The sequence below is a fragment of the Cebus imitator genome, unplaced genomic scaffold (genome assembly GCF_001604975.1).
Source record: "Cebus imitator isolate Cc_AM_T3 unplaced genomic scaffold, Cebus_imitator-1.0 Scaffold291, whole genome shotgun sequence".
Taxonomy (NCBI): domain Eukaryota; kingdom Metazoa; phylum Chordata; class Mammalia; order Primates; family Cebidae; genus Cebus; species Cebus imitator.
This window is the reverse complement of record NW_016107606.1, coordinates 2,898,038-2,918,961: the sequence shown is the minus strand read 5'-3', so window position 1 is coordinate 2,918,961 and position 20,924 is coordinate 2,898,038. Positions and strand designations below refer to the sequence as shown.

The following is a 20,924-nucleotide window of genomic DNA, read 5'->3' as shown; positions in this document are numbered from 1 at the left end:
TGAGGCAGGAGAATCACTTAAACCCAGGAGGCGGAGGTAGCAGTGAGCTGAGATAGACCCCTGGCATTCAGGCCTGGGTAAAAAGAGAGAAACTCCGTCAAAAAAAAAAAAAAAAAAAAAGAAACAGAAAAGATAATCTGGGAAGAGTACAAGGCCCACGGTACAATGAAAACACCGTTCTAAAAGGTAGATGTCAGAAAATAAATGAGTTTCATCTGGGACTTCTGTGCCAAAGGTTTCACAAGCAAATACCAACTGTCTAAAACATCAAAAGTAATCTTAATAATCATGGTATTTTTGAGTACACTTTAATATTTTTACTTTTACCACTAAAACAATTTTAAGAATACTTCTGCTAAAGAAATCTCCAAAGAGAAGGACGTATTAAACAACAAATAGCAAGTATAAATTATTAAACAATTATATTTAAAACGACTATTAAAATTCATAATACTAAAAATTCAATGCAAAAAATCTGAAGTGGGGGGAGAATTACCTTTAACTTTGAGTCCAAGTAACTTTTGGCGTTCTGGAAGCACTCCTGTAAGGGTCTTGAGAAACTGTTTGAGATCGAGTACAGTATCATCTTCTGAAAGTGTGGTCACTGAATACTCCTGTCCACCCCATTTTACAATGATAGGGAGAGCCATTCTTGAAACATATGAGGAAGCAGCTGTCCTTCAGAAAAAAAAAAAAAACCTGGAAAGGAAGACAAAAAGTGAGTAAGTTAAAATAGATACTGTACATTGAAGACAAACTTTTAAGTTTGTCTTAGAGTTTTGAGAGGGTATATAATCTTCACATAGACACATAGCTAGTTAGAAAACAGGTCTTCCTACTAAATGTTAGACAGAACTTTTGTCCGTACAGGAGTGCTACCAGAACACCAAAAGATACTAGGACTCAAAGCTAAATTCCCCCACACTCCTAATTTTTTGCTTAGAGTTACTACTTTCTAATACTCTCTCACTGTTCAACTGGAAATGTGCAATTATGAGCTATCTACTCCTCCTGCTGTATTTGGTCAAGTTTATGCTACAGGCAAGTTCTTCCATGACAGACTATCCACATTCATTTAACATTTGAAAGGTAGTGTGGTGTAGTTAAGAACATAGACTCTAGAGCCAGATGACCTGGGTTCAGATCCCAGCTCTCTTCCACTTAGTTATCTGACTTTGAGAAGGTACTTGACTCTCAGTGCCTAGGTTTCCTCATCTGTAAAACAGGGATGATGATACTACCTACTTCTTAGGGCTCTTATGAGGATTAAATTAGTTAACATTTGGGTGACACCTAGTAAACACTACATAAATTAAGTGTTGGTTACACAAAAATCTTTTTAAACTGAAAACTTACTATGTTTCAGGCACTGTGCCAAATAAACAGTAAATAGCCACTGTTTCATATTTTATGAATGAAATTAAACAATCTTATTAGAGAAAGTAATTTGATAAGTTTCCCCCCTTTTACAATTAAGGAAAACAGGAGTTTTGAGAGGGTATATAATCTTCACATAGACACATAGCTAGTTAGAAAACAGGTCTTCCTACTAAATCTTGTGTTTCTTGCCCTACACAACTGCCTCTCTTCAGCTGGACATATAAGAGTTAAGGTATCAAAGATCAGTGTATTAGTTTGTTTTCACACTGCTGATAAAGACATACCCAAGACTGGGAAGAAAAAGAGGTTTAATTGGACATTACAGTTCCGTTAACGGCTGGAGAAGCCTCAGAATCATGGCAGAAGGTGAAAGGCACTTCTTACATATAGCAGTGGCAAGAGAGAATGAGGAAGAAGCAAAAGCAGAAACCCCTGATAAACCCATCAGATCTCATGAGAGTTACTATCACAAGAATAGCATGGGAAAGACTGGACCCCATGATTCAATTACCTCCCCCTGGGTCCCTCTCACAACATGTGGGAATTATGGGAGATATAATTCAAGTTGAGATTTTGGTGGGCACACAGCCAAACCATATCATTCCACCCCTGGCCCCTCCAAATCTCATGTCCTCAAATTTCAAAACTAATCGTGCCTTCCCAACAGTCCCCCAAAATCTTAACTCATTTCAGCATTAATCCAAAAGTCCACAGTCCAAAGTCTTATCTGAGACAAAGCAAGTCCCTTCCACCTATGGGCCTGTGAAATCAAAAGCAAGCTAGTTACTTCCTAGATACAATGTGGGTACAGGTATTGGGTAAATACAGCTGTTCCAAATGAGAGAAATTGGCCAAAACAAAGGAGTTACAGGGCCCGTGCAAGTCCGAAATCCAGAGGGACAGTCAAATTTTAAAGCTCCAAAATGATCTCCTTTGACTCCAAGTCTCATATACAGGTCACACTGATGCAAGAGGTGGGTTCTTACTGCCTTAGGCAGCTCCACCCCTGTGGTTTTGCAAGATACAGCCTCCCTCCCAGCTGCTTTCATGGGCTGGCATTGACTGTCTGCAGTTTTTCCAGGCGCACGGCACAAGGTGCCAGTGGATCTGCCATTCTGGGGTCTGGAGGATGGTGGCCCTCTTCTCACAGCTCCACTAGGCAGTGCCCCAGTAGGGACTCTGTGTAGGGGCTCTGACCCCACATTTCCCTTCCACACTGCCCTGGCAGAGGTTATCCATGAGGGCCCTGCCCCTGCAGCAAACTTTTGCCAAGGCGTCCAGGTGATTCCATACATCTTCTGAAATCTAGGCCCAGGTTCCCAAACCTCAATTCTTGACTTCTATGTACCCGTGGCTCGATATCAAGGCTATGTACCCAAGGAAGCTACCAAGGCTTGAGGCTTCCACCCTCTGAAGCCACAGCCCAAGCCGTGAGATGTTGGCCCCTTACAGCCATGGCTGGAGCTGCTGGGACACAGAGCACCAAGTCCCTGTGCTGCACACAGCATGGGGACCCTGGACCCAGCCCACGAAACCACTGTTTCCTTCTGGGCCTCGGGGCCTATGATGGGAGGGGCTGCCATCAAGGTGTCTGACATGGCCTGAAGACATTTTCCCAATGGTCTTGGGGATTAACATTAGGCTCCTTGCTACTTACGCATATTTCTGCAGCCAGCTTGAGTTTCTCCCCAGAAAATGTTTTTTTTTTCCTGTCGCATAGTCAGGCAGCAAATTCTCCAAACTTCTATGCTCTGCTTCCCTTATAAAACTGAATGCATTTAACAGTGCTCAAATCACCTCTTGAATGCCTTGCTGCTTAGAAATTTCTTCCACTAGATACCCTAAATCACCTTTCTCAAGTTCAAAGTTCCACAAATCTCTAGGACAGGGGCAAAATGTCACCAGTACCTTTGCTAAAACATAACAAGAGTCACTTTTACTCCAGTTGTCAAAAAGTTCCTCATCTCCATCTGAGAACAGCTCAGCCTGGACCTTATTGTCCATATCACTATCAGAATTTTGGGCAAAACCATTCAACAAGCCTCTAGGAAGTTCCAAACTTTCCCACACTTTCCTGTCCTCTTCTGAGGCCTCCAAACTGTTCCAACCTCTGCCTGTTGCCCAGTTCCAAAGTTGCTTCCACATTTTCGGGTATCTTTTCAGCAATGCCCCACTCTACTGGTACCAATTTACTGTATTAATCTGTTTTCATGCTGCTGATAAAGACATACCTGAGACTGGGAAGAAAAAGAGGTTTAATTGGACTTACAGTTTCACAATGGCTAGGGAGGCCTCAGAATCATGGTGGAAGGTGAAAGGCACTTCTTACATGACAGTGGCAAGACAGAATGAGGAAGAAGCAAAGGCAGAAACCCCTGATAAACCCACCAGATATCGTGAGAGTTATTCACTATTACAAGAACAGCTCTAGAAAGACTAGACTTCATGATTCAACTACCTCCCCCTGGGTCCTGCCCACAAGTGGGAATTCTGGGAGATATAATTCAAGTTAAGATTTTGGTGGAGACACAGCCAAACCATATCAATCAGTACATACAAAACCCACGGGTACAGATCTAAGCACACAAGATTATACAGTGGCTGCCACTCACATAAATAACCAAACATATGTCTCTTCCTGCATAAAGTTTCCTACTTTTCATAAACTCATTACTCCCACAGGTGAAAGAACTCAATTTTCTAATCTCAAAGTATTGGTATTTCCAATGCTTTCACTTATTTGATCAAACATCTGATTGCACTCTTCATGCAACTATTAGGACCAACTGCAAGAAAGAAGGCAAATTTTTAATCTTAACATCCAAAAATGATTTGGAAACAGTGTCTCATACTAACAGGCCAATTAGAAGACAGCACTATAAATTAATATTTATATTTACTCATATGAATACAAATATGCAATATAAACATATATTTAATGTTTACAACCTGTTACACTGAAAATGTATAGCAAGTGTGTGAATTTAGGGTAATGTATTCCATTTTAGACAGAACTATAACAAATGTTATAATCCTCAATAAAAAGACAAATGGACCTTTTTAGTTAAAATGAAATACAGTTTAAATATTTTCTGTAAGATGTAAGAATAAAAATGATTTCTAAAAGAGCTAGAAAGGCAACCAGAACTAATATCCCATATATTGTGATAAGTAGCAGTGCAGAGTTTGGAGTGAGATCATCTGAGTTCCAGGTGACCCTGAACAAGTCATTGCTCTTCTAGACCAGTGGTTTTCAAAGTGTGACCAATCAACAGCATTTACCTCACTTGGTAATTTGGTAGAAATGTAATCAGGAGTGGCGAGAAGGGACCTAGGAATCTGTGTTTTAACAAGGTCCATCCTCCTCACCTCTGATGCATGCTCAAATTTGAAAGCCAGGGCTCCACGCTCTTCAATATTTTCATCCTTAAAAAAAAAAAGTGCCAGATGGCTCTATATGCTTAATAAAGCAGCATTTTAAAAGTTATGAAGCACCTGGCCGGGCGCGGTGGCTCAAGCCTGTAATCCCAGCACTGTGGGAGGCCGAGGCGGGTGGATCACGAGGTCAAGAGATCGAGACCATCCTGATCAACATGGTGAAACCCCGTCTCTATTAAAAATACAAAAAATTAGCTGGGCATGGTGGCGCGTGCCTGTAATCCCAGCGACTCAGGAGGCTGGGGCAGGAGAATTGCCTGAACCCAGGAGGCGGAGGTTGCGGTGAGCCGAGATAGCGCCATTGCACTCCAGCCTGGGTAACAAGAGCGAAACTCCGACTCAAAAAAAAAAAAAAAAAAAAAAAAAAGTTATGAAGCACCTATCCCTCAAGTGGAAATTCCAAGTTGGCAAATGCCTTCAGAACCAAGCAAAACAAAACAAGCACCATAAAAAATGTAAATGTATAAGTCTTAAGATTTGTTTAAAAGTTACTGAATCTTATTTCATCATCATTAAGACATTCACATCAATGAAGCGGTGTGATATAAATGCATGAGCTATTCTGCTTTCACATTTAACCTCCTTTCTCACACAATTCTAGTATTTTGAATCATTTCAGATCCCATCAGATTTATAAACTGAAAAATGATTTGTGGTGTTGGGAGGAGAGAAGTTGGCAATCAAACCCAAACAAGCAAGCAAAGAACACATATATGGTCAACCTAGAGTCAAGAATAGCTGTTTAGGTTGGAGTTCTGTCTAACATACTGTCTTGACTTTGCCTAGTCAATCTACCTCTCGCTCAGTCTTCTCAACCACAAGATGAAGCTATTAATATTCACCGGACAGTAGTGTTAAGGCATGAAGTTAACACCTGTGACAGCACTTTGTAAACTATAAAGCGAAACATGGTGTTCATGATGGAATAACATGCTAAACAATTTCATTATCCTATTGAATCTTCACAATCCTGAACCAACAGCTGCTGTCCTCATTATACAAATGAGAAACCTGAAAAGAAATTAAACTTGTCCCGGACCACACACCTAAAAAGTGGCAAATAAGGAACTTTGAAGTACAGCAGTAAAAAGTACACCACTTTGGGAAGTGATGGGAGGTTAACTTTCAACAATCCCAGCAAAAGGGAACCGTGCAGCACTAAGAACTCTCGGCGAGAACCGCACGCCAGCAACGACTGCGAGGTGGTGCAGTGTCGGGGGCTGAGCTGACTGACTGGCTCAGGGCAGCATCAGGAGGCACGTGGAGACTCCAGAACCAAGAGGGCCGGGATGTCTTCAACAAGGAGGGTGAGGGGAAAGATGGACAAGCCCCAGAAGACGGAGTAATGAAGTGTGGGGACGCAAAACCCACGGGGACACCAAAAACCCTCGAAATAGGCAAGAAGGCCGGATGGAAGGACAGCGGCCCGCTTAGTCGCGGGGGCCGAGGCCAGGGGCCTGGGCGTTGGACTAGGACAGACACTATCCCCAGCCCGTCGCAGTGCAAGCCACGCCGCGCAGACGGCAAAGTCACTGTCCCCGAGCCCCAACGGCGTCTCCACGAGCAGCGCGCCAAGGTGCCCCGCAACCCCTCACCTAGAGCGCAGCAGAAGCAGCGGCAGCGGACGCAGGAACTGGCCGCCGTGAGACCGAGAGCGAGCGGAAGTGAAGGGCGGGACCGGAACCGGCTGACAAACCGGAAGTGGGTGGTCTGAAACGGAAGTATGTTGTGGACCGCACTGCTGCTTTCTTTGAATCTCTTCTGGTGCCAGTCCTTAATGGCTGCTGTAAGGGATCTCCACAAAGCCACGAAGAAGCCAGGCCTTTCCGAGACTGTAACCGCTGTGCAGATGGCCCCGATCCCTGGGTGGCCGCTCGCTTGTTCTGCGCGTGTGCTTGCTGTGGGCCCGGAGCGGATGGGTGCTGCGGCTTGTGACATCTCTAGCAGCATCGGAATTCGGTGTGCTGGCTTCCCCAGGTGTATTGAGGTCTTCGTGAGATTCAGGGCTAGGACTCGTGTGGCTGTATCGTGTTCCCAATGAAGTTTAAAAGGTGATCTTTGAGAACTTAAGATTGAGACCACTCCATGGCCCCAGTGGCTACCAACACTAATAATTTCAGAGACATAGAATCTGAGGAGAATCTCCAATCTAAGGGGAAACGGAAAAGGGTCAGGTAAGGGAAGGGGCAACCTTAAGTGACTCAGAATCCAGGAAGAGAATCTCATAGGAGAGCTGCGATCGAGGTTACCATACTGTATCGAATCGTCTCAATCCTCGCATCAGCACCTCCCGTCTTTCCTCTGAATGCAAGGAAAGCCGGTTACACAAAGGCTGACAAAAGAATGTCAGACTTGAATGCAAATTCGGAGAGCAGTCCCCATCTGCTCCATACAGCGACCTTCCAATGCGCACGACGGCGATGTAACTAATTAATGTTTCCTTCTTGGCAGCGAGGGTAAGGCAGCCAAGAGCCAAGTTTTGTATCTTAACAGTTCTTTAGCTAAGAGGCACACACTACTTTTTATATTCTTCCCTCCTTTTGATATTTTTTGCTGCACTAGTAATGCATGAGTATCTGCTCATTTAAAAATCTCGAACATTTTTTCATTGAAAAGTATGCCCTCTGCCAGGCGCGGTGGCTCACACCTGTAATCCCAGCACTTTGGGAAGGCGAGGCGGGCGGATTACCTGAGGTCGGGAGTTCAAGACCAGCCTGACCAACATGGAGAAACCCCACCTCTACTAAAAATACAAAATTAGCCAGGCGTGGTGGCGCATGCCTGTAATCCCAGCTACTCGGGGGGCTGAGTCAGGAGAATCTCTTGAACCTGGGAGGCGGAGGTTGCAGTGAGTCGAGATCGTTCCATTGCACTCCAGCCTGGGCAACAAGAGTGAAACTCCGTCGAAAAGAAAGAAAGAAAGAAAAATATGCCGTTTTCTTCAATGAAAAAATAGAAGGAAGGTCTTAATTTAAAAAAAAATAATAACTGCTCAGACCAACATTTTCAAGCATTTTCTCAAATAGTTTTCTTGGAATAGCTGCATAGTTTTGGGTCTTACACTGAAGTTAGGTACTCATATGTGGGAGCTAAAAAAGTTCACTCCGTGGAGGTAGAGAGTAAAATTGTGGTTACCAGAGGCTGGGAAGGATAGGAGGGAGAGGGAGATGAAGAGAAGTTAAAAGGAGTGCAAATATGGTTAGACGGAATAAGTTGTAGCATTCCACAGCACAAGAAGGGTGATTATAGTTATCAATTTATTATATATTTCAAAACAAAGTTTAGAATATTCTCAACACAAATGATAAATGTTTGAGATGATGACTATTCAACTTACCCCAATTTAATCATTACACATTATATGCATATATCAAAATATCACATGTACCCACATGAATAGGTATAATTATTATGTATTAACCAATCAATAATAAAAGTGTTTTAAAAGAATAGGAAATCCTAAAATTACAAGAATTTATGTCAAAAAATATCACACGCTAGCAGTCAATTCAAAAAGACCATCAAAAGGCAAGGGGCTGAACTCCAAAATGAATAATTACAAAGTGTTTCAACCCAGTCTCTTTTTCCTGGCTTTGTTCACCTGCCAGCTAGCTGCTTGCCACTTTATATTTTTACTATTGTCTTTAAAGAAGCTTGTTTTTGTTAATTACCAAAGTCAAGTGAAACATTTTTAAGCTTCACTAATTTTGACATAACCAACACTATTCATATGGAGATTCTTGTTTTTAATGGCAGCATAGTCATGTTACAAGGGGTCTGATAAGTCAGGTATTTGTAGAGTGTAGGTACTTTAATAATTGCCAAGTGTTGTACAATAGTATTTCTCAGAATTAGGGTAGCAAAGTGTTTTGGACAAACAATCCATCTAATAAATGACTTCAAGTTACCTTTCGCCCATATCTCAGTTCCTCCAAGTCCATTTCTACTTGGCTAAACATTCATGAGATTAGAAATAATGTAAGAAAAGACTTGGAGTAGATTTAAAGTTATCACTTCCTCCAAGTCCATTTCTACTTAACTAAATATTCAAGAAATCAAAAATAGCATTAAGAAAAGACTTGGAGTAGATTTAAAGTTATCATTTGGCGAAAGGACCTGTACTCTTGATAAATCTAGGAATGACAAAATGGACCCAGGAAAGGGCTCACAGCAACTCACAGTCGCCAATAAGAAAAGAACTGGCTTCACTTTGGAGGCCAAAGCGGGTGGATCACCTGAGGTCGGGAGTTCAAGACCAGCCTGACTGACATGGTGAAACCCCGTCTTTAAAAANAAAAAAAAAAAAAAAAAAAAAAAAAAAAAAGAAAGAAAGAAAGAAAAGAACTGGCTGGATGCAATGGCTCACCCCTGTAATCCCAGCACTTTGGGAGGCCAAGGCAGGCAAATCACTAGAGGTCAGGAGTTTGAGACCAGCCTGGTCAACATGGTGAAACCCCATCTCTACTAAAAATACAAGAATTAGCTAGACATGGTGGCACGCACCTGTAATCTTAGCTACTCGGGAGGCTGAGGGATGAGAATCACTTGAACCTGGGAGGTGGAGGTTACAGTGAGCCAAGATCACACCACTGTACTCCAGCCTGGGCGACAGAGCAAGACTCTGTCTCAAAAATAAAAGAACTTTTGTCTCCTGTTGCTCCCTGGAGCCTCTCTTCTAATGTGTGGAGGATAATATACTTGTCCTTCATTCATGCAGCCCTGTAGCAGCTAAAGATGTCTAGAAATTCCTCTATAGATGGTCAGGCCTAAGAGTCTAAATATATATATACATATGATATAAACAATTTCACAACATCAGGTGATAAACGATTAATATTACTATGACCACATTTACTTTGGAAGACAAAAGGATATTCCTGCACGTAGGCCAGAAATCCACCACTACTCGGCTTTTATCTCCATCTCCCCCAGACTTTTTTCTCCCCTTTTCTCTCTCTGGCCATTTTCTTTCTCTAGCAATTGTGTTCTCTTGTCTAGCTGAGATCTACTCACCTCATAAAGTTTTCCCTCTCTTCCCAGTTGGAAGACAATCCTCTTTAAAAATTTAGTTCCCTTTAGAAGTTTATCTCTCCCTTCTAACACCTACTCTCTTGCCTTTATCTTGCCTGCAATAAGGGAGCTGAAAATATTTAGAATCTGCCCCATATGACAGAATACAGGTTCTTAATGAAGCCTGCCCAGTTACTGCCCTTCTCTATTCAGTGTGCTTTCACTAAACTATTACCTAAAAACCCTGTTTTCTTAAAACCTCAGAACTTCCAATATACATCTTTGCTCTAGGCAGATGACATTGTCCCATATTTTGGCAATTCCTCTTCAAACCTATAAATCTACAAACTAAGCTTTATCTTCAGTCATCCTCACTTCTGCTTCTATTTCAGTTGAGGCAGTTCCCTTTTATTTGAAGCCTACCCTTTTACTTGGTCTCTGGCTTCTTCCTTCTAAGGAAGCTTTCTACAAATCCAGGATTCCCTTCTCTTGCCCTTATATACTTAGCCTCTTTCTTCTGGCTCGTTCCATCAATAATAAACATGCCATGGTATCTTGCCATCATAGCTACCACCCTTTCCTTTCGCAGATGGTATTCAGAACACTGTTTACAGTTGTCTGAACTTGACATACTCTGTAATTGTGTGTTTCTTAGAGCCATTATTTGTTTAGTGACATTCTCTCCCACTATATATATTATAAGCATATTATTCCTTGTTTACACTGCTATAAAAATGCTACCTGAGTCTGGGTAATTTATAAATAAAAGAAGTTTAATTGACTCACAGTTCCACAGGGCTAGAGAGGCCTCAGGAAACTTACAATCATGTCAGAAGGTGAAGGGGAAGCAAGGTATGTTTTACATGGTAGCAGGAGAGAGAGAGTATGCGTGTGCAGGGGGAACTGCCACTTTTAAACCATCAGATCTCATGAGAGCTCCCTCGCTATCATGAGAGCAGCATGCAGGAAACCACCTCCATGATCAAATCACCTCCCACCAAATCCCTCCGTCAACACATGGGGATTATAATTTGAGATGATATTTGAGTGGGGACACAAAGCCAAACCATATTAGTAAATTTTGTTAAAAAAACAGACAATTTATTCACCTTTCTATTCTGAGAACCTAGCATGATATTGGCTAACGTAGGTGCTCAATAAATATGTGCTAAATGAATGAATAATCAATGTTAAGTAATAAGAGCATATTATATAACCGTTGTCCTCTGGTATTGGTAGGACATTGGTTTTAGAACCCCTGATGAATAACAGAATCTGAGGATGCTCAAGTCCCTGATGTAAAATAGCATAGTATTTGCATATAACCTATACACATCCTGACATATTCTTTAAATTACCTCTCAATTGCTTATAATATCTAATACAATGGAAATTCTATGTAAATAGTTGGTATACTGTATTGCTTTTACTTCCATTATTTTTTATTGTTGTCCTATTATCTTTGGGTTTTTCCCCTAATATTTTCAACCTGAGATTGATTAGATGTATAGTTTTGAAACCTGTGGATCCAGAGGGCCAGCTGTATATATTATGCATGTAACGATACATATCAGTGAATGATTACAATTTGTATATAACTCTGGAGGTACAGGAAAGTTCTGAAATGCACACTGAAATTGTGATAGATCATAGCTCTGTAGGATGTACTCAGTAAATATTTGTTAGGTGAATTAATGAAATTTTCTTTTGGGGCATCATAGAACAGGTGATTTTCATCTTGTTTGTATTTTTCTGTATATCTGAATTTTTACAATGCTTTTACATTACTTTTGTTTCTTTTTTATATGAGAATTTCATAAAGGCATTCTTTTAAACAATATTCAAATAACACAGATATATTCATAACTCTGCTAACTTTTTAGTGCCTATCCTTGCTTTTCTATACTTTATACACACTCATACACACATATGTATAGTTTATGTGATTTTTTTTTTATCTTGCTCTGTTACACAGGCTGGCGTACAGCAGCACCATTAAAGCTCGCTGCAGCTTTGACCTCCCAGGCTTGGGTGATCCACATCAGCATTTCAGGTAGCTTAGGCTACAGGTACGTGCTACCATATCCAGCTAATTTTTTCCGTGTATGTTTTTTCTAAAGACAGAGTTTTGCCATGTTACCCAGGCTGGTCTCAAACCTGCTGAACCCAAATAATCCACCCATCTTGGCCTCTCAAAGTGCTGGGAATTACAGGTGTGAGCCACCATGCCCGGCCTTTTGTGAGACTTTTTAAAGTCTATTTTTAGATCATTGTAGATTCCCAAGAGAACTGTAGATTCTCTTGAGAATCTATAATGATTTAAAAATAATTATAAAGATTTTATAATTATTATAAATGATAATTATATTTATAAATATTTGTTACTTTATAATTTTAAATTATTATAAACTTCTGCAAAAAGTCACGTGTACCCTTCACTCAGTTTTTCCCAGTGAATTACATCTTATGTAACTATAGTACATCAAAACCATAAAATTGACATTCATGCTGTGAGTGTACTTATAGCTCTATGCCATTTTATCACATGCAGATTCATGTAATTACCTCTATGATCAACACAAGGAACTATTCCATCACCACACTTGTGTTATCCCTTTGTACTCACATCCACCCCCATTCCTCTGACCACTCCTAATTGCTGGCCACTAATCTGTTTTCCACCTCTATAATTTTGTCATTTCAAGAATATCATGTAAATGGAATCATACAGTATAAGCGTTTGGAGATCAGCCTTTTCATTCATCATTAGGCCCTTGAGATCCAGTCAAGCTATTTTGTGTATCAGTAGTTCATTTCTTTTTATGGCTGAGTAGGATTCCCTGTGTAGATTTACCACAATTTGTCTAACCATTCACTTAGTGGGCATTTTAGTTGTTTCCAAGTTTTACCTTTTAGAAATAAAGTAGACCATTTGTTTATAAGGTAATTTGTAATCTGTTGAGACTTAAGTCTTCCAGCCTATGTTTTGTTTTCTGTTTGTGGCTCCTATTTTTAGTTTTTCTATTTTTTCTTGTTTTTCTATCTATTTCTTGAATATTGTTTTAGAATTCCATTTTGATTTGTCTGCAGTGTATCTCTTTGTATAATTTTTTTAGTTTATCTCTTTGAGTAAATTTTGTAGTGGTTGCTCTAGGTATTATTATATTATATTTACATTATATTTAAATTATGTAAATATAACTTAAAACAGTCTATTAGTGATAACATGCTACTAGTTCAAGTGAAGTGTAAGGGGATTTATTACAGGGATTGGCTCATATAATTGTGGAGGGTGAGAAATCCCTTGGCAGCCCATCTGCAAACTGGAGTCTCTGGGATGCTGGTAGTATGGTGAGGTCCAAGCCCCAAGGCTGAAGAACCAGGGAAGCTGGTGATGTAACTCCTAGTCCAAGGCCAAAGGTCTGAAAACCCAGTTTGTCAGGTAGGGAGGGTGACTCTCGTGCAAGTCCTGGAGTTCAAAGGCTGGGGAGCCTGGAGTTGTTTTCCCAGGACAAGAAAGGAAAAAGCACATCCCAGTTCCAGCAGATAGAGTGATGTATTCGCCTTTTCTCTGTTTTTGTCCTCTCTGAGCCCCTGGCAGATTGGATGGTGCCTGCCCACATTGCGAGCGGATCTTCCCCAGCTAGTCCACTCAGACTCACACACTAATTTTCTCTGGAAGCATCTTCACAGACACACTCAAAAATAATGCTTTACCAGATTTCTAGATATTCCTTAACCAAGTCAGATTGACATCTAAAATTAACCATTGTAGTAGGTCTGTTAGCAACAAAAGCTCTTAGTCTTCCTTCATTTGAGAATGTCTTGATTTTTCCTTTATTCCTGAAGCATATTTTCACTGAATACAGAATTCTGGGCTGGCTTTTCTTTTCTTTTGGCCCTTGAAAAATGTGCTTCTTTCTTCTAGCTTCCAGTTTTTTACATGAGAAATCCTGTATAATTCTAATTGTTTTTCACCCTACTCATAAGTCATTGTTTCCCTTTTGCTGCTTTCAAGATTTTTATTTTATTTTATTTTATTGTCTTTAGTTTTCAAAAGTTTGACTAATGATGTGTCAGGTGGGGATTTATTTGTGTTGATCTTGTTTGGGGCTCAGTCAGCTTCTTTAGCCTGTAAGCTTATGTCTTTAGCCAAATTTGGGCAATTTTCAAACACTAGTTCTTTAAACACTTTTTGAGGTCTGCTCTCTTTCTCCTCTCCTTCCAGGGCTCTAATAGCACAAATATTAGATATTTTGGTAGAGTCTACAGGTCCCTGAACCTCAGTTAATTTTTGTAATCTATTTTCTCTCCATTGTTCAGATTAGATAACTTCTCCTATTCTATCTTCAGGCTCGTTGATTCTTTCTTCTGTCCCCTCCCTTCTTCTATCCACTCATTTTTTTTTTATTTTGGATATTGTATTTTTCAGTATGAAAATCTCAATTTATTTTTTCTTTATATCTTCTATTTTTTTGCTAAGACTTTTTATTCATTTTGAGCATGTTCATAGCTGTTCATTAAAGCATTTTTATGACGACTGCTTTAAAACCCTTATTATGTAGGCTAAGATCACATCATTCCAACATCTGTATTATCTTGGTGCTAAATCTTATTTAAATTTTCTGTTTCATCAGGACTTCTCTGACACTGAATTGTTAGAAGGGAGATGACACCTTCAAACTCTCTGGCTGGGGAGGAAGTGAAAGCTCTCCATCAGGCCTCCTTTGACAACCTAGGTTGGTGGGGAAGTTATCTCATTACTGTTGGGCAAGGTTGGGAGTTCATGCTCCCCACTCAGCCTCCACTGATACTACCCTGATTGGGAGGGAGAGAGATGCCTCATTACTGTCCCTTGTAACTGAACCCAGGTTCAGCTGCTCACTGCTTGAAAGCCAGGCATGAAAAACGATGGTTGGTGGAAGGAAAAGCAGATTTATTCAGAGAGCCAACTAACTGAGAAGATGGTGGACTATCATTGTAAACTACCATCTTAAGTCAGTACAAATATTAGGTTCTTTTTATGTTAAAGGGAAGAGGAAGAGGAGGGATATGAGATCAAGAGGTGACCAATAACCGCGGACATCTGGGCACCAATGAGGGTTCAGAGTGGTTGGGAACTTCTTTGTCCTTGGTCATGTCACAAATGCTCCTATAAATCTTCAACAAAACATAGTTAGCTGTTTACATACTTCTCCTTTAATCCTAGAGTTAGTTCTAAAAACTATATGATTGCTGTTTTGGCATATTATCTCAGTGTTCTAAATTATCCTAGCCTACATGCAGGAATGAGTAAAGTCCCCTTAAACAAAAACTGGATTAGTTATGTTAGTTCTTTTGCTGTTTCACTGTTACATCCTCACATGGCCTCTACTGACACTTCGGAGGGTGTGTTGGGGGACTCATTACCACTGGAAGATGGTGAAAGTTTGGCTTCCCACTCAGTCTTCTCTGAAACCAACCTGGTGGGGGTTTAGGAGACTCTATAGTCCAGCAAGGGTGATAAATTCTGAGCTTCCCATTCAGCTGCTACTGAAGGGTGGGGGTGGGACCACTGCTTTTTCTGTGATATTTAATTGGAGTATAGCAGTGTGTCAGGGGTCTCCAAGAACACTCCCAGGTTCAGTGTTTCACTAGGAGGACTCACAGGGCTCACCATATAGTTGCAGTCACAAATAAAATGAGCAAAATGAATAGCCTCATGGAATGAAGTCTGGAGGAAACCAGGCACAAGATTCTAAGGATTCTCTCCCAGGGAAATTATGTAGAGCACACTTAATTTTGTTAATAGGGAACTGTGACAACAGGGATGAATTGTGTCTGCAAAGGAAGATTATTAGAGACTCAGTGCCCTAGGTTTTGGGGACAGTTAATTATTGTATTAGTCCCCTTCAACTGCTGCTATAAAGAACTGCCCAAGACTGGGTAGCTTATAAAGGAAAGAGGTGTAATTGACTCACAGTTCCATATAGTTCAGTGGGACTCAGGAAACTTACAATAATGGTGGAAGGTGAAGAGGAAGCAAGGACCTTCTTCACATGGCAGCAGGAGAGAATGTGCAAGCAGGGGAAATTCCAGGCATTTAGAAAACCATCAGATCATGTGAAAACTCACTCATCATCATGAGAACAGCATGGGGGAAACCACTCCTATGGTTCAATCACCTCCCACCAGGACCCTCCTTCAACATATGGGAATTATGGGAATTACAATACAAGATGAGATTTGGCTGGGGTCACAGACAAACTATATCAATCATGTAGATACCCTTTGTCTTGCATCTATCAATATTGCAGACTTTCAGAAGGAAAGCAGCTGTGCAGCAGAAGTTACATTGTTTGCCATCAGTCTAGGCTCAGTGAGCCATTCTTACCGTTTTAGGAAAGTTTCATATCTATGTAAGAACTGTAGGATGTTCCCAGATGCCAGCAGAAGACCAATCTTGCAAACAAGAATTTCTAAGGATAGCAGACTCAGGCCTCCCATGGTAGCCTTTATGCACTGGTGGTTATTAACTAAATATTTTCTTCCTTGATAGGCTGTCCCTTTCCTGTTCCTTTGTCTAGAGACAGCAGGCTCAGGGTAGGGATGGAGGGCATTATATGAACCCCCTGGTATTTCTAGGTTGCCTGTTTGTCAGTACCCAGTCTGGGATACATGAAGCAAAAAGAAAGCCCAGAGAATTTGCTGGCATGTTTTTTAATGTAAATACCCAAACTGCCTCATCTCTACCTTCCAGAGTCTCCTTATGTTTATTTTACATGTATTGCCCAGGGTATTTAGCTATACTTAGCAGAAGAATAGGGAGATGTGCAACTGGAACTGTCTTGGAACTGGAAGTCTCTGTATTAATTTTACAATGAGAAAAAAAGGCAATTTTTTCTTTTCATTTTGAAAACAAAACATAACTACATATGATATAGCAAACAAAACAAAACTAACTGAATAAATATAGCAAGCTTAACCTATATATAGGGTTGAAAAATTACTAACGGGGTGAAAAATATTATCATGATTTGATTCTACTTATTCTAACAGTAAAATGCATTTTCTCTCATTTATAAAAATAATATGTACTCAGCCAGACGTGGTGGCTCACACCTGTAATCCCAGCACTTTGGGAGGCTGAGGCAGGTGGATCACCTGAGGTCAGGAGTTTGAGACCAGCCTGGCCAACATGGTGAAACCCCCTCTCTACTAAAAACACAAAAAATTAGCTGGGCATGGTGGCAGGCACCTGTGATCCCAGCCACTTAGGAGGCTGAAGCAGGAGAATCGTTTTAACCTGGGAAGCAGAGGTTGCAGTGAGCCAAGATTGCACCATTGCACTACAGCCTGGGCAACAAGAGTGAAACTCTGTCTCAATAATTAATAATAATAATAGTAATAATAATATGTACTCATTATAAAAAACTGATTCTACTTTTCTACTTTTCGTTGACACAGGTTAATATGTTAGTTTTTTTATTTAGTAAACAAAATGATAATCTCAAAGTTAGTAGAGATTGCAGGGTGGCAGAATATCTACATTCACTTAATTTCACCATCATTTATAGGGAAGAATATCGAGTAGAAATTTTTCCTCAGTTGAAGGATAGAAGTAGAACAGACCTTCCATAGATGTCCTATGCACAGTTTTAATAGGAACAATAAAATGTGTGCTTCTCTTTTATATCCAAAATCATGTGCATTAGAGATAGTATATTCTTATTCCTGGGAATAGTAATTACAATATCCTTACCCACAAATGCTAGACTAAGGGTACTATATCTGAGATGAAAAATTTAGCATAATATATTGCTTCCCAGTCAACATTCAATTTGAAATCTTAAAAAACAACATCAAACTGTTATGTTGTGGTATTTAATATTATAAGGGTAATTCATTTATTTGTTTTTCTTATATCCACAGTGACTCATAAGTGAATAAATTAATATATCCCGTGCTTCAAAAAATATTAATGAAATGTCTAGACAGTTACAGTCTAAACATTTACAACACCACAAAGCAAGCTTTGATTACCAATAAGCTGTCTGTAATGAACAGGCTACCTTGTTTTATTCATTATGCTTCCAATCTTCAGGAGACATTTCTTTAGCAATGTGTTTATTTCTAAAGAGCAATAGACAGGGTTCTAGAAGCAGCCTTGCCTAAAATTACCCTCCCGACCTTGAGAAAATCAATTTCCCCTGACCTCAATTTCCCATTTGTAAAAATGAGCTTATTGAATAGCCAAAAGATAAAAAGACAAATAACATTCTGTATTTCAGAGCCTCTGTGGTTTAGTAGTTCTCATACAACAGCCTGTGGGCCTGGGCTAGATTTTGACTGTTTCCATCAATCTTCCATTTGCAAAATGAGAAACATTAAGAATCATATAATCCATAAAGCCAAATGGAAAATCATACTCTTCCTCTTTATTGATAGCTGTTATTACTTCCCTGGTATCTGTATTTATCTCTCTTAGAATTGTCAAAGCTTCATCATTCATTCTTAAATAAATTTCATAGAAAACTTACATTCAGTATTTAGAATTTCATTGAAAACACCAAAGTGGTAAATTTTCTCTTGATACTATATCAAAGTCCTCAAGTGACTAGTTTTGAAATATTAGTTATGATTTTAAATAACAGTAACTTAACCATGCTAGCTTGAGCCTAAAGGGGGTTGTGGAGAGGAAGCAGGAGAGCACTATTAGAAAGGGCACAGCACCAGACACAGTTATGCATGCTGTTGAACCAGGAGCCAAGGTGAGTTCAAGATCAACAATAAATTCTAGATCCACAGGCCTTCTCTCTGGAGCACTGCCATTCATATGACTATGACTCCCAGTCTGTATTGCTTAGCTCCACATTCCAGAATTCTCAGATAGAATCTTATTGTCCTCACTTAGGCCACATGTCTGTCTCTGAACCAATCAGTTCTGCCTAAGGGATCAGGTTCCACCTGAGCTTGCCCCTGTGTACTGGGGAGGGTTCTCAGGGATGAGAGCCTCTCTGTAGGCCAAATAGCCACTCCTGAAGTGAAGTTCTTCTACATTGACAGTTAACAGTATTATTTTCCCAACAAGTTTCAATGTTACTTTTTCTTCCCTTAATATTCTAGTTAATTTATTATTCATTCACCCACTCTATTTTTTAATGATAGTCACATTTTATCCATAAGAAAATCACTCATTTTCTTCTTCTCCGTTCATATCTTAGCTCTTTGGATTTATATTAATTTTAAATTATACCACCTGGAAATGTATTTTCTGCTGTCACTGTTACTAGCAAATGTAAAAAGTATTAAATAGTTCCAAATTAGTTCATGACTCTCTGATCTTGAAATCCCCCGTATTTTACATCAACAGTGATTTCTACATTAATTTTTTTCTTAAAATTACTCTCTCTGAGGTTGGGTGTGGTGGCTTACTCCTGGAATCCCGGCACTTTGGAAAGCTAAGGCAGGAGGATCACTTTAGGCCAGGAGACTGAGTCCAGCCTGGCCAACAAAGTGAGACCCTGTCTCTATTAAAAATAGAAAAACTTAATCAGGAGTGCTGGTGCATGCCTGTAGCCGCAGCTACTCAGAAGACTGAGATATGAGAATCACTCGAGCTCAGGAGTTCAAGGCTGTAGTGAGCCATGAGCATGCCACTGCACTCCAGCCTGGGTAACAGAATGGGACCCTGACTCTAAAAAAAAAACTCTCTGAATCTGATTATATTGTAATAATTCCAATTTTGATGTGAATCACACTTATTATTATTTTTATGGTGAATCTAGCCTATAACTTTTTTATCCTCATGGCTTTCCCATAGTAATACTCCCAGTTAATATTTTAATAATAATAACAGCTATTATTCATGCATGTAAACATCATAGATGTAATATTTCATTTAATTCTCTCAACCTTATGAGTATCAAATTAAAACTTTCTGTCTCCAAACAAAAAATGGGCAAACTATAGATGTCTGTGTTTTACTCATGGTTTGAGAAAATCACTGGCTGCTATCTATTTAAAATCAGATTTTGTTGCTTGGTGCTCTGCCTCTGATGTTGACTTAACTCCGTTTCTGCATCCTCAAGAAGGCTGGGTGATGTAAGCCTAAGACTCCAGTTAACTGCCACAGATGTACCACTGTCCTTGCTTTGTAGATGTATTTATTTTTATTTTCAGTCAATGGTCAGCATAGCTGACATCTGGCACTATTTCCTCCAGATTTCCTCTGTAACATCTGATATAGGCATGAAGCTTTTATGACCCTCGAAAATGTAACTTTAAACATTAACCAGCTACCTGCTTGCTTTGTATTGTTTCTATTTGTATGTGTGTTTTCATAAACTGCTCTGGTGATCATTCTATTTTTCAACTATATCCCACTTCCAATTCTGTTCTGTCTCTGAACAGGCCCGCTCTTTGATTATTTTGCTGGTACCCTTGCTATTATTACTAATCGTTGGCACATGCCAACATCAGAATGTCTAAGAATTGCTCTTAACCCTTTAAAGCAGGGGTCCTCAACCCCTGGGCCACAGATGGGTAAGATCCACGGCCTGTTAGGAAGCAGGCCGCATGGCAGGAGGTGAGTGTGGCGCATGAGCATTACCGACCAAGCTCTGCCTCCTGTCAGATCAGTGGTGGCACTAGATTCTCACAGGAGCAGAAACAGGAACTCTATTGTGAACTGCACATGCGAGGGATCTAGGTTGGGCACTCCTTATGAGAATCTGAGATGGAAAAATTTCATACCAAAACCACCTCCCCACCCCCATTCCCATTCCGTGGAAAAATTGTCTTCCAAGAAACTGGTCCCTGGTGCCAAAAAGGCTGGGGACCCTTGCTTTAAAATATTGTCTTTAAGCCCATTATGCTAATAAGGAAACTGAGACATAGTGATGTTAGGTGTTTAAGGTCACACCTCAGGTTTGTGGAGGATTTTAGACCCAGGAAGGTTGACACTAGAGCAACATTGTTCAATAGAAATATAATACAAGCCACATATATGTAATTTTAAATTTTCTAATAACCACAAAAAAAGATAAGAAAAGGAGCGATTGTTTAATAATAATTGGGTGATAATGATATGTCAGTATAAGTTAATTGATCGTAAC

The 20,924-nt window shown here is 40.0% G+C and overlaps 1 protein-coding gene across 1 annotated transcript in view; it reads right to left on the bottom strand.

Moving 5' to 3' along the window:
- The window catches only part of UBLCP1 (ubiquitin like domain containing CTD phosphatase 1), a 23,713-nt gene extending 16,664 nt beyond the window's left edge, over window positions 1-7,049 (bottom strand). Inside the window, exons 1-2 of the mRNA XM_037729067.1 lie at window positions 6,413-7,049; window positions 497-695 (exon numbers count right to left, since the gene is read on the bottom strand). Coding sequence (XP_037584995.1) covers window positions 497-650 — 154 coding nt within the window. The 5' untranslated portion in view covers window positions 651-695; window positions 6,413-7,049. The remainder of the gene's footprint in view (window positions 1-496; window positions 696-6,412) is intronic.
- Between the last annotated feature and the right edge of the window lie 13,875 nt (window positions 7,050-20,924).